Source organism: Anomaloglossus baeobatrachus, chromosome 4 (assembly GCF_048569485.1).
Source record: "Anomaloglossus baeobatrachus isolate aAnoBae1 chromosome 4, aAnoBae1.hap1, whole genome shotgun sequence".
NCBI classification, from domain to species: domain Eukaryota; kingdom Metazoa; phylum Chordata; class Amphibia; order Anura; family Aromobatidae; genus Anomaloglossus; species Anomaloglossus baeobatrachus.
The window spans coordinates 684578057-684593112 of NC_134356.1; the positions used below are offsets into that span (position 1 = coordinate 684578057).

Here is a 15056-nt window from a genome sequence, read left to right on the forward strand (position 1 = left end):
CACTGACAGGCGGACCCCCCCACCCCTGTAACCTCTGCAGTGTGTGGTGTATGGTCTGAGCACTGACAGGCGGAACCCCCCACCCCTGTAACCTCTGCAGTGTGCGGTGTATGGTCTGAGCACTGACAAGCGGACCCCTACCCCTGTAACCTCTGCAGTGTGTGGTGTATGGTCTGAGCACTGACAGGGGGACCCCCCCACCCCTGTATCCTCTGCAGTGTGTGGTGTATGGTCTGAGCACTGACAGGCAGACCCCCCCACCCCTGTAACCTCTGCAGTGTGTGGTGTATGGTCTGAGCACTGACAGGCGGACCCCCACCCTGTAACCTCTGCAGTGTATAGTGTGTGTATTGTGTGTATGTGTGTATTGGGGGACTTGATCCGGCGATCGCCTGACTCCTCAGTATGGCTGTATGCAGAAAGAAGCACAGTGTCCTTTGAAGCCCAGCCACAGGGTAGATTACAAAGGAGCTCCATGATGGCAGGCATAGAGGTCTTCAACAGACCCCCATCTGCCGTAGCAAGTCATCATGTTACAGGGTCCCCGATGAGCATGTACAATGATGCACTCCCATTAGAGCCACTGTCAGAGATTGACCACCCGCGGCTGTCAGAGTCAGATCCTGCATGTGTGTCACAGCCATTATCTGCTGGGTATGGAGCAGGCTCAGCTTGTGAGCCTGCGTCATAAACCTGCCCCTGACTCGTGCCGTACATGTGTGGTGTCAATCACTGATTAGGACCGCCCCCTTGACTCCTAATATCGGATGAGTAGCTATTTCAATGAGTGACTGAATCTTTTTCCAGAAAGCTACATATCAGTCTGATCAGCTTCTTCTATAACACTTGATAAAAATGACTAAAGAAACTTCTCATGAGATTTGCTGAACATTTTTTATTGGTCAATTTTAAGATTTGTTTTCCTAAATCGTAGAATGAAAATTACTACTTTACAAATCAACAAAAAAATTACACTCAAATCTCCACCGCGAACTACAACCCACCATGACCTACAATTAACTCTTACCAGTGGCGTAACTAGAGTTGGATGGGCCCCGGTGCAAAGTTTAGACCTGGGCCCCCCCTCCACATACACAGACACTTGGGGTAAGGCATACCTCCCAACTTTTAAAGAAGGAAAAGAAGGACAAAGTTTGCGGCGCGCGTAGCGCGCCGCGGCAAATTTTTAGGCAACGCCCCCTAACCACACCCATTTCACAGTCACGCCCATATCCACTCCCCATCCACACCCATTCAGCATGGACACGCAGGCAGCCGGCGGGCCTCCAGCATGGACACGCAGGCAGCCGGCGGGCCTCCAGCATGGACACGCAGGCAGCCGGCGGGCCTCCAGCATGGACACGCAGGGAGCCACAGTGAGGCGGCCGGTCGCCCACACAGTGAGGTGGCCGGTCGCCTTCACAGACAGGCGGCAGGGGGGCGCCCGCACAGACAGGCGGCAGGGGGGCGCCCGCACAGACAGGCGGCAGGGGGGCGCCCGCACAGAAAGGCGGCCGGCCGACCGCACAGACAGGCGGCCGGCCGACCGCACAGAGAGGCTCCGGCCGGGGGTGAGGGGGGGGAGGGAGGGAAATCAGCGCTGGGGAGATTTTACTGTACCAGCAGCAGCACAGGCAGCGCTCCTCTCTGTTATGCCACGTCTACTGGGATGGTAGGAGGGAAAAGCAGGGAGGCGGAGAGAGTGGGTGGGCGGAGCCCGGGAGCCGGCCGTCCCGATCGTGGCAACGGGACAAACAACGTAAAGCGTGAAAGTCCCGCTGTATCCGGGACGGTTGGGAGGTATGGGGTAAGGGATAATGACACTGACACTCGGGGTACAGGATAATGACGCTGACACTTGGCTCTCACCCACAGCACCCTGAAATCCCTTTATCAGCACCCAGCTTTCCTATGTTCTGATATTTATCTTGTCCTCAGCACCCAGCTTTCCCATATCAGAGCATGAGAAAGCTGGGTGCTGAGAGATGTATATCAGAACATGGGAAAGCTGGGTGCTGAGAGATGTATATCAGAACATGGGAAAGCTGGGTGCTGAGAGATGTATATCAGAACATGGGAAAGCTGGGTGCTGAGAGATGTATAGCAGAGCATGGGAAAGTTGGCTGCTGAGGGAAAGAGCCTTTTTCCCTCAGCACAAAACATTTCCATCCCATACTTGTATCTTTGTCCCCCCTGTATAAAGTTCTCAAAATACTATAACAGCTCCCACATAGCCTTCCAAATAATTGTATAAAGGGTCTCACATAACCCTTCATATATTAGAATGCAGATACATAGCCCTCCATATATTATAATGCACCCCCATAATCCTCCATGTATAAAGTAGCCCTTCAATTATAATGCATTTCCCATAGTTCTCCATGTATTAAAATTCACCCCATAGTTCTCCATATATTATACTGCACCACATAGTCCTCCATGTTTTATAATGCACTTCCATAGTCCATGTGTAAGGTAGCCTCCATAGTCCTCCATATATTATAATGCAGCCCCCATAGTCCTATATGTATTATAATCCAGCCCCATCAATTTTCATATTGTATTATGCAGCCCATACTCCTCCATGTATAATGTACCCCTAGTCCATGTATAAGGTGTCCTTCATGTTTTTTATGCAGTCCCATAGACCTCCATGTGTCATGCAGCCAGCCACCCCAGGGCCTCCATGTGTCATGCAGCCAGGCCCCTCCAGGGCCTCCATGTGTCATGCAACCAGGCCCTCAGGCCTCCATGTCATGCAGCCAGGACCCTCCAGGCATCCATGTGTAATGCAGCCAGGCCCCTCCAGGCCTCCATGTGTCATGCAGCCAGGCCCCTCCAGGCCTCCATGTGTCATGCAGCCAGGCCCCTCCAGGCCTCCATGTGTCATGCAGCCAGGCCCCTCCAGGCCTCCATGTGTCATGCAGCCAGCCACCCCAGGGCCTCCATGTGTCATGCAGCCAGCCACCCCAGGCCCTCCATGTGTCATGCAGCCAGGACCCTCCAGGCCTCCATGTGTCATGAAGCAAGGCCCCTCCAGGCTTCCATGTGTCATGCAGCCAGGCCCCTCCAGGCCTCCATGTGTCATGCAGCAAGGCCCCTCCAGGCCTCCATGTGTCATGCAGCAAGGCCCCTCCAGCCCTCCATGTGTCATGCAGCCAGAACCCTCCAGGCCTCCATGTGTCATGCAGCCAGGCCCCCAGGCCTCCATGTCATGCAGCCAGGACCCTCCAGGCCTCCATGTGTCATGAAGCAAGGCCCCTCCAGGCTTCCATGTGTCATGCAGCCAGGCCCCTCCAGGCCTCCATGTGTCATGCAACAAGGCCCCTCCAGGCCTCCATGTGTCATGCAGCAAGGCCCCTCCAGCCCTCCATGTGTCATGCAGCCAGAACCCTCCAGGCCTCCATGTGTCATGCAGCCAGGCCCCCAGGCCTCCATGTCATGCAGCCAGGACCCTCCAGGCCTCCATGTGTCATGAAGCAAGGCCCCTCCAGGCTTCCATGTGTCATGCAGCCAGGCCCCTCCAGGCCTCCATGTGTCATGCAACAAGGCCCCTCCAGGCCTCCATGTGTCATGCAGCAAGGCCCCTCCAGCCCTCCATGTGTCATGCAGCCAGAACCCTCCAGGCCTCCATGTGTCATGGAGCCAGCAAAATAAAAAAACAAGTACCTCTCTTCTCCTTTTGACCCCTGCAACCACGGTAGTTATGACCCTGCCCCCATATGTCACACACACTGCTCCCCATACAGCCTGCACCCCCCAGATCACACACACTACACCCCCATATGTCACACACCCTGCTCCCCATACAGCCTGCACCCCCCATAGCACACACACTACACCCCCATATCTCACACACATGCTCACATATCTCACCCTGCCTGTACCCCAACTTACCCCTCTCAAACACTCTGCACCCCTTCACATCCTTCTGTCACAGTCTGCAGCCCTCACATGCCACTCACCCTGCACTCCCCTCCCCCTCGTGCCCCCTCTTTTCTCATTACCAGTCATCATGTGTCCATGTCTCCTTCAGGAATCCGTATCTTCTGATGCTTTCTGCCCGGCATCCTGTGTCTCCTCCCACACAGTCACATGGGCATGACATCATCGCAGGTCCTGGAAGGATGGATTTCGTCTGCTGTGCAGGAGCGCTTCTGCTCTGCCGCAGCTCAGAAACGCCTGGTGGGTCTCTCCAGGTCAGGGGGCCCCTCTGCCCCCTGCTGACACCGGGCCCCCTGACTCACAGGCCGGCCCCCTGGCGGTCGCGTAGTCGGCCACTACACAGCGCATCTCCTCTGTTACAGAGAGGAGCCGGCTGTGCAGAGCGGCTGCCGGGCCCCTAAAACCCTGCGGGCCCGGTCGCAGTGGCGACCGCTGCGACCGCGGTCGTTACGCCCCTGACTCTTACAACAACCCATCATCTCCTATCATCACTTGTTTCCATTTACCACAACCCACCACAAGAGATCATCACTCATCACTATCGACCACGGCCCACAATCATCCACTACAACTCACAATCACCCACAACAACCAATTGCCGACTAGCTCCACTAATGTTTGTCATCTAAACCTACCATCAACCTCATCCCACTGTAATGGGGTCAACAAGTCCGACTGTATCCCTTCTGTAGAAATGGCTTTGAATACTGTTCCAGCAATTGCCCACAAGGGGGCAGCGTCGTACTGTACAACGACAAACACAGAGCTGGGAAATTCCCCACAGGAGCTGGTGTGTGAAAAACCAGAAGAGAAGACGCGGGAAGGTGGTGTTCAGCTCCGGAGCTCAGTGAGGAGAGTCCTGCGTGTGGTCTCCCTGAAGAGAGGGCTCGTTTTGCCGCAAAAGTCAGGAAGAAATCACCCGGTGAAAGCAGTTTCTGTCACTCCCAGTCTGCAGAACTTTGTTTTCCTCAGGGAGTTAACCGGACTACCGAGCACCGCCATCTGAGTGTAATTGCAGGGACTGTGACCTGCCTTCTTCTGCCCGGCGTGTTCCGGGACCAAAAGACTACTTATAATCCGTCACCAGCTGGGGAAGATAAAAGAAAAGAAAAGACCGAGGAGCTTCATCTCTCCAGCGCTGCACCGGGACCCATCACCGCGAGACCCCAGGCCTGCGACGTGGGAGCGACATCTTCTTTCGGGATAGACTGGTACGTGTTGGTAGGGAAAGTTAGGGAAAGTTGCCGCCATTTTTTTTGTTGTTGTTTTTTCTTGCTGCATACCCGGAAGGAGTGAAAGTCCAGGGGCTTCCTATACCCATGTGTGCAGATAGCTCAGTTGATTGTATTATAAACATGTTTCCTAGTAAAGAAATGTTACTACCGGTAAAATCTGAGTATGGGGATTTTGTTGGAATAGAGCATACACACACACCCGCGGCCCTACCATCGGTCGCTTCATGTGGCGTAGTCGGCAGGATGTGTGACCAACAAAATCATCCCCCGGTAGTAACTTATAACCAGACAGCTCCCCCGCCGTCTATTGTCAATCAGGTGAGGAAGTTTGACGGACGGAACTATCCTGTAACGGAATGGACTGAACAACTTAAGATAGTGGGGGAAATGTATAACACTGACTCCCCTACCACAGTACCCGGAGGGGATGACACTACCAACACGACTGACGACACGGACGTTTCCCGGCACAGTGATCACCTTGACTCTGAGATCAGTGACCCCCCTACACAACCCAGTTCTTTCCCCGGGGTGCTGACTGGAGTGGGGCGTAGAGACAGTGACAGGGAGGGGAACAACCGACCCTTGAGGCGCACTGACCGCACCACTGCTGGGATCCCGCCCGGCCGGTCTTACAGGGACCAGTACGTATGGCCCACTTCTCAACCAACCCCTGTAACGTCTGCAGTCATCGCTGCCTGGGAACCGACGGTAGTTGACAGGGACTGCCAACCTTTAAGTGGGGGGGTATGTAATGGGGTCAACAAGTCCGACTGTATCCCTTCTGTAGAAATGGCTTTGAATACTGTTCCAGCAATTGCCCACAAGGGGGCAGCGTCGTACTGTACAACGACAAACACAGAGCTGGGAAATTCCCCACAGGAGCTGGTGTGTGAAAAACCAGAAGAGAAGACGCGGGAAGGTGGTGTTCAGCTCCGGAGCTCAGTGAGGAGAGTCCTGCGTGTGGTCTCCCTGAAGAGAGGGCTCGTTTTGCCGCAAAAGTCAGGAAGAAATCACCCGGTGAAAGCAGTTTCTGTCACTCCCAGTCTGCAGAACTTTGTTTTCCTCAGGGAGTTAACCGGACTACCGAGCACCGCCATCTGAGTGTAATTGCAGGGACTGTGACCTGCCTTCTTCTGCCCGGCGTGTTCCGGGACCAAAAGACTACTTATAATCCGTCACCAGCTGGGGAAGATAAAAGAAAAGAAAAGACCGAGGAGCTTCATCTCTCCAGCGCTGCACCGGGACCCATCACCGCGAGACCCCAGGCCTGCGACGTGGGAGCGACATCTTCTTTCGGGATAGACTGGTACATGTTGGTAGGGAAAGTTAGGGAAAGTTGCCGCCATTTTTTTTGTTGTTGTTTTTTCTTGCTGCATACCCGGAAGGAGTGAAAGTCCAGGGGCTTCCTATACCCATGTGTGCAGATAGCTCAGTTGATTGTATTATAAACATGTTTCCTAGTAAAGAAATGTTACTACCGGTAAAATCTGAGTATGGGGATTTTGTTGGAATAGAGCATACACACACACCCGCAGCCCTACCATCGGTCGCTTCACCACCATCAACTAGCATCACCTCCCACCAAGACCCACCAAGACCCACCATCACCAACAACCAACCTACCAAAGTACCACCTACAATAACATCTTAACACACACCAAAACCTGCCATAACCCATCAGTGACTACCTCCAACCACCATTATCCACCAACAGCCACCACCACAATCTTCCATTACATCTTGGCACCCACCAAAACCCACTTTCCTTCACCCTCACCCAACACCAATTACCATCATCCTCCACCAATTCTCACGCCCTCACCTGTCATACCTCATCCAGCCCCTGTCATACACATGAAAAACATTCACAACTATATACTAATATGCTCAGAGAGGTGATTCTAAAATGCAATGATTCATTATATGAGTGATTCGGATTGTTTGGGAGACTTTTCAGGAACCTTAACAAATAAACCTGACATCGGTGAGACTAAGGTCATCTCGGAAATATCCTTGTTTTGGCAGCACTCTGGTTATGATTCCACGTATTCCTTTAGGACATGCTTCACTACATGGTCCATAGTCTCCCCATGTCTGTCCATCTCCCTCTATGATGGAGCCATCAGAGCACGTGAACTTGATGTTGTTGGCAGCTGTGTCATCGACTGGGTCTCCGGTCTCCACTCTTAGGCAGAAGCCTAAGAGAAATCCTGAGGGACACGAGAAATACTTCCCCCAAGATCCAAATCTAAAGATAAAGCAAACAATGCTGAATACAAATCCACACGGTCTTGTTCTACATCCCTATGCTGACCATTGTTAATTATTTCTCATCTACTAGGTTTCTGATTCCTCCTCTTGATCCACCTTAGGACCATTCCATTTACCCGTATTCATGACCAGGGACAATTTTTTCCATACATACGTTTACATGAGATCAAATATTTTTTTTCTCTTTTTTTGTGATATGCTTTGTATCTTTATATTCATATTTATATATGTTCCTGTGGACGTCGGCTCCATCGCCCGGACAAACCTTTTTACGACGGATCTGTCGCACGACAGACGAAACGTGAGGCCATCTGTCGCAATCCGTCGCTAATACAAGTCAATGAGAAAAAAACTGATCCAGCACTGGATCCGTTTTTTTTTACAAAACGACGGATTGCGACTGATGGCAAAAAACTGATGTGTGAAAGAGACCTAAAGGCACCAACAAATGTCCACACTTGTTGATTACGCCAACTAGCCTAAGAAACTATATGGTGACGGGTTGTTGTAAGCCCCGGACTAAGCCTCTGATCAGAAGATCTATTCGGTGGATTGGTGTTTGGGCTTCTGTACGTATCAACATGGCTGTCCTCTGCTCCTCCGTTTCCTGGGTTTCCATTTTGTACCCATTTCACCTATGTGAGAACTTACTCTCCTTCCGTGGAGGTAATCTTCTTCAGCACGTCCGTAGATGTAGGTGTAGTACAGAGCAGCCGGATCGCATTCAGAGCCGTATCATCGAGAACATCTTTCCACTCTTCCACCTAAGAGTAAGACAACAAAGTGTAAAAACAACAGGTCCCCGTCCATACATCCGTCCTAGTCCCTGTATATATGTATATCCTGGTCCCTGTATATATGTATATCCTGGTCCTCGTCCATACATCCGTCCTAGTCCCTGTATATATGTATATCCTGGTCCCTGTATATATGTATATCCTGGTCCTCGTCCATACATCCGTCCTAGTCCCTGTATATATGTATATCCTGGTCCCCGTCCATACATCCGTCCTAGTCCCTGTATATATGTATATCCTGGTCCCCGTCCATACATCCGTCCTAGTCCCTGTATATATGTATATCCTGGTCCCCGTCCATACATCCGTCCTAGTCCCTGTATATATGTATATCCTGGTCCCCGTCCATACATCCGTCCTAGTCCCTATATATATGTATATCCTGGTCGCCGTCCATACATCCGTCCTAATCCCTGTGTATATGTATATCCTGGTACTTGTTTTTAAAGTTTTAAAGCTTTCTATAAAGACACATCTGCAGATTTTTCCCTCCGCTCTCTATACAGACACATCTGCAGGTTTTTACCGCCATTCTCTATAAAGACACATCTGCAGGTTTTTCCCTCCGCTCTCTATACAGACACATCTGCAGGTTTTTCCCTCCACTCTCTATACAGACACATCTGCAGGTTTTCCCTCCGCTCTCTATACAGACACATCTGCAGGTTTTTCCCTCCGCTCTCTATACAGACACATCTGCAGGTTTTCACCTCCGCTCTCTATAAAGAGACATCTGCAGGTTTTTCCCTCTGCTCTCTATACAGACACATCTGCAGGTTTTCCCTCCGCTCTCTATACAAACACATCTGCAGGTTTTCCCTCCGCTCTCTATAAAGACACATCTGCAGGTTTTCCCTCCACTCTCTATACAGACACATCTGCAGGTTTTCCCTCCGCTCTCTATACAGACACATCTGCAGGTTTTTCCCTCCGCGCTCTATACAGACACATCTGCAGGTTTCTCCCTCCGCTCTTTATACAGACACATCTGCAGGTTTTTACCTCCATTCTCTATAAAGACACATCTGCAGGTTTTTCCCTCCATTCTCTATAAAGACACATCTGCAGGTTTTTCCCTCCGCTCTCTATAAAGAGACATCTGCAGGTTTTCCCCCCCACTCTCTATACAGACACATCTGCAGGTTTTTCCCTCCACGCTCTATACAGACACATCTGCAGGTTTCTCCCTCCGCTCTTTATACAGACACATCTGCAGGTTTTTACCTCCATTCTCTATAAAGACACATCTGCAGGTTTTTCCCTCCATTCTCTATAAAGACACATCTGCAGGTTTTTCCCTCCGCTCTCTATACAGACACATCTGCAGGTTTTTCCCTCCATTCTCTATACAGACACATCTGCAGGTTTTCCCTCCACTCTCTATAAAGACACATCTGCAGGTTTTTCTCACTATCTGATATGAAATCAGAATAAACCTTTCTCATTTTAGGTCAATCAGGAACCAAAATTCTTTCTATTTGCCAAATGTCAGAATAATGAGAGAGAGAGAGAATGATTTCAGGCATTATTACTTTCTGCACAGTGAAATATTTACATACACTAATGGCTGCTTTACACACTGCAACATCGCTAGCGATTGCACCCTCCACCGTCGTTTGTGCGTCACGGGCAAATCACTGCCCGTAGCGCACAATATCGCTAGTACCCGTCACACGGACTTACCTTCCTAGCGACGTCGCTGTGGCCGGCAAACTGCCTCTTTTCTAAGGGGGGCGGTTTGTGCGGCGTCACAGTGACGTCACACGACAGGCGTCCAATAGACTCGGAGGGGCGGAGAACAGCCACATAAAAGTCACGCCCACCTCGTTGCCGGAGGACACATGTACGGTGTTGTTCGTCGTTCCTGCGGTGTCACACGTAGCGATGTGTGCTGCCTCAGGAACGACAAACAACCTGCATCCAAAATCAGCAACGACATTTGGAAAATGAACGACGTGTCAAGAATCAACGATTTGGTATTTTGCATCGTTAACGGTCGCTCGTAGGTGTCACACGCAACGACATGGCTAACGAGGCTGGATGTGCATCACGAATTCCGTGACCCCAACGTCATCTCGTTAGCGAAATCATTGCGTGTAAAGCCCCCTTAAGAGTACTGTGCCTTTAAACAATATGGGACAGCCCATATGATGATGTCATGTCTTTGGAAGCTTCTGATAGGTTTATTGGCAACATCTGAGTTAATTAGAGACACACCCGTGGATGTATATTAACACACTCCAGGTGATTCCAGGTGAGAGGAGGAAGAATACTGTGAAGGCTATGGGAGGCGACTGATGGAAGTTATTCCAAAGGGCGTGCAACCAAATATTAAGGGTGCCAACTATTTTGCCCATTTATTTTTTTTGCCCATTGGGTTTTGTGTGAAATTATGCCCAATTTGTCTTTTTCTCTAATGTTTTTTTTCTATTATTCCAATACACACAAAGGAAATAAACCCGTGTAGAACAAAACCTGTGTAATTGCAATAATTTTCTTGCAGAAATTTCTGGAACAATTTCGACGATGCCAACACTTCAGTCATGGCTGTATACTCTCCATTATGTCTATACATCCATATTAGATCCAGACTATACATCAGTATTAGTACACCCTAGTCCCTGTCTATACATCTGTTCTAATCCCTGTTTGTATCATAATCCCTGTACATACAGCTGTATTAGTCTCTGTCTTCACATATGTCCTAGCCCTTGTTTATACATATATTCTAGACTTGTTATATTAGATCCAATCTATAAATCATAGTCCACCATACTCCCTCTTTATACATATGTCCTAGCCCTTGTTTATACATATACTAGCTGTAGTACCCAGTCGTTGCCCGGAATAGTAACTGTCTCTCCAAGTCTTTGTGTGTCTGTCTGTCTCTGTGTGTCTGTCTCTGTGTGTCTGTCTCTGTGTGTCTGTCTGTGTGTCTGTCTCTGTGTGTCTGTCTCTTTCCCTGTCTGTCTCTTTCCCTGTCTGTCTCTATCCATGTCTGTCTTTCTGTCTGTGTCTATCTCTGTCTGTCTGTGTATCAGTCTCTCTGTCTGTCTCTCTCTCTGTGTCTGTCTGTCTCTCACTATCTCTGTCTGTGTCTATTGGTCTCTCTGTATCTCTGTGTCTGTCTGCCTGTAAGTCTCTTTCCCTGCCTGTCTCATTCCAGGTCTGTCTCTTTCCCCATCTGTCTCTTTCCCCATCTATCTCTTCCCCCGTCTGTCTCTTCCCCGTCTGTCTCTTCCCCCGTCTGTCTCTTCCCCGTCTGTCTCTTTCCCTGCCTGTCTTGTTCCAGGTCTGTCTCATTCCAGGTCTGTCTCGTTCTAGGTTTGTCTCTTTCCCCGTTTGTCTCATTCCAGGCCTGTCTCGTTCCCCATCTGTCTCTTTCCCCGTCTAGCTCTTTCCCCGTCTAGCTCTTTCCCCGTCTACCTCTTTCCCCGTCTACCTCTTTCCCCGGTCTGTCTCTTTCCTCATCTGTCTCCGTCTCTTTCCCCATCTCTTGCCTTGTCTCTGTCTCTTTTACTGTCTCTTTCCTTGTCTCTGTCTCTTTTCCTGTCTCTTTCCTTGTCTCTGTCTCTTTCACTGTCTCTTTCCTTGTCTCTGTCTCTTTTCCTGTCTCTTTCCTTGTCTCTGTCTCTTTCACTGTCTCTTTCCACATCTGTCTCTTTCCCTGTCTCTTTCCCTGTCTCTTTCCCTGTCTCTTATCCTGTCTCTTATCCTGTCTCTTACCCTGTCTCTTACCCTGTCTCTTACCCTGTCCTTTTCTTTGTCTCTGTCTCTTTCCCTGTTTTTGTCTCTTTGGCTGTTTTTGTCTCTTTTCCTGTCTCTGTCTCTTTCCCTGTCTCTGTCTCTTTCCCTGTCTGTCTGTGTTTGTCTGTCTGTGCCTGTCTCTTTCCCTGTCTGTCTGCCTCTGACTCTTTGACTGTCTGTCTGTCTCTCTCTCACTGTCTTTTTCCTTGCCTTTCTCTATCCGTCTCCCCACCGACATCTTATTACTTCACACAGAAGCTTCTTATACTATGAATGTCTATCATTCCTATAGCAACCAATCACATCTCCTATTAATAACCTGCAGCTTGCAGCTCCGTTGACTTTAATGGAGGCAGGTTTTTTAGAGAGTAACTGTAAAGCGTGGGGTTAAATTTTCCCATTAAAACTTAAGGCCGCTTTACACGCTGCGATCTCGCTAGCGAGATCGCTAGCGAGCGTACCCGCCCCCGTCGGTTGTGCGTCACAGGCAAATCTCTGCCCGTGGCGCAAAACATCGCTCGGACCCGTCACACTACTTACCTGCCTAGCAACGTCGCTGTGACCGGCATACCACCTCCTTTCTAAGGGGGCGGTCCGTTTGGCATCACAGCGACGTCACTAAGCGGCCGCCTAATAGAAGTGGAGGGGCGGAGATGAGTGCCCACCTCCTTCCTTCCTCATTGCCGGTGGACGCAGGTAAGGAGATGTTTGTCGTTCCTGCAGTGTCACACATAGCGATGTGCGGTGCCGCAGGAACGACGAACAACATCCTACCTGCAGCAGCAACGATAATTGGAAATAGAGCACCGTGTCAACGAGCAACGATAAGGTGAGTATTTTTGCTCGTTAGCGGTCGCTCGTACGTTTCACACACAACGACGTCGCTAACGAGGCCGGATGTGCGTCACGAAATCCGTGACCCCAACGACATCTCATTAGCGATGTCGCTGCGTGTAAAGCGGCCTATAGTCTATGATGCTCCCTGAGTCACATGAGGCGTCTGTGCAAAATTTCGTGATTGTAAATGTGACGGTGCGGATTCATTTAGCGGACATACACACACACATACATACACACACACACACACACACACATACATACATACACACACACACACACACACACACACACATACACACATATATATACACACACACACACACACATATACACACACACACACACACACACACACCTTTATATACTAGATTCTAGACTTGTTATATTAGATCCAGTCTATACATCAGTCCTAGTCCACCCTAGCCCCTGTCTGTACATATGTCCTAGCCCTTGTTCATTCTAATCCCATGGTCTAATTCCACATCTTCCATTCATTACTCACTTTGAGCTCGAAGCCTCGTACTCTCGTTCCTGGATCACAAACCTCCGTTGGTCCCCATTCACCCTTTGGTACGCCATTTGGAACCGATATGGTGGTTTGAGCTGCCACTAAGTTCTGCAAAGTCACCAGGAGAAGAAGGACGGACAACATCTTGTCTTCTGTATGAAGGATCCACTTGGATGGAAGCTGTGGTGGATGGTCATGGCTTCTTATATGGATATTACAAGGAACTTGGCCGATCACCACAGGTTTATAACAGATTTCCTGGTTTATGTTTGCTCCAATCGACGGACAAAAGATTATTATTCATTAAGAAATGTCTTGTTCTTTCCTTCTGGTTTCATAACTCCTTGGCTGTCCTTTATATCTGGCATTGCGATGGACTGGATACTGAGCATCTTGTCTTTGGATTATGGCACAACCATGCTCCTTTGTGTTCTCTACGTAGGTGCGAAGACATAGGAGGACAAATCACGGAATTTGCCAGCCGTCAGAATACAATGGATGATTTCATATGCCGGGTTACCAAAAACAAATGAGATACATGACTATTGCATTCCTCCGATATTTCTCAAGATGGATGTATTACAGATGAGCCGCAAATCAATACCGGAAATGAAAAAATAAAAATTGGGAGAATTTATTTACCAAAACTAAGATGGTCCAAGACATGGTCCAGGCCAAAAAAATAGGTCTACCAAAATTACACTTTATGGCACATATGGATGTTTATGATCCATTGTACTCTCCAGCCCCATTGTAGGAGAGGACCAGGTACTAAACTACTGCAATCCTGCTTTACAATATACATCAACTACAAAAATGTTGGGATTCTGCATAAAATGTAAAGAAAACAACAATGCAGCAGTTTAGAAGTTTCTCGTAGCCATACTTTACCCACAGCAGAACGTAGAGCACAGATCTGAAGTTGGACATTAGACATATTTCCACTTCATTTGAAAAAATTAACTCATTTAAAAATTAATGTAAGAAGCAAATTGTAAAATTTGTATGACAGGCTTTACAAAAAGCTGAAAGAGTAAGTGGTACAAATGAAAAAAACAGCTGGATGGTCAATTTTCTACTAAGAGAGGCAGAGTCTCCCAGAAGCAAAGATGGTCAGAGGTCACCAAACTATGAACAACTGCATTTAAAAATGGTGGAAACATTTCAGAAAAATGTTTCTCAACATAAAATTACAAAAACTTTGTGTATCTCACCCTGTTTAGTACACAATATCATGAAAAGGCTCAGAGGTTCTGCAGAAATTTACTTACGCAAGGGACATCTTAACCAATGTTCTTCTTCAGCCACCCATGCAGATGGACATACTTTAGACTTTGCCAACCATTTCAAAAATGAGATTAATCAAATCTTTACTGCTCATGTGCCGCCCAGGGCTATGGGGTACTCGGCAGTGTACTACTGGGATGTGTCACTGGGTGGCCGTTGCCCGGTTCCGTGACCCTGGGGGTCACTTTAAAAGGGGTTTATATACAAGGTAATGTTCAACAAAGTTTATGTTGCGACGCCACTTGCGGGGTGCGGTTATGGTTATAGAACCGCCGCCGCAGTTTCTCCACTGGGGCTGATGTGAGGGCAGCCTGGATGTTGGGCCCCCCACAAGTAGGGCTGGGGCCCCAGGGGGTTGAGTGATAGCGTTAGGCACAAAAAGTAAGGGAGGCCACACCAGGGGTTGCTATGTAACTGGTTCTC

At 49.1% G+C, this 15056-nt stretch overlaps 1 protein-coding gene across 1 annotated transcript; it reads right to left on the minus strand.

The window, feature by feature from the left end:
* Positions 1-7122: 7122 nt before the first annotated feature.
* On the minus strand, positions 7123-13565 carry LOC142302154 (vitelline membrane outer layer protein 1 homolog). The gene is made up of 3 exons (XM_075343238.1): positions 13341-13565; positions 8106-8218; positions 7123-7431 (listed from the first exon to the last, which is right to left on the minus strand). Exons 1-3 carry the CDS (start codon positions 13488-13490, stop codon positions 7146-7148), a joined length of 549 nt encoding a protein of 182 aa, XP_075199353.1. The 5' UTR covers positions 13491-13565; the 3' UTR covers positions 7123-7145.
* Between the last annotated feature and the right edge of the window lie 1491 nt (positions 13566-15056).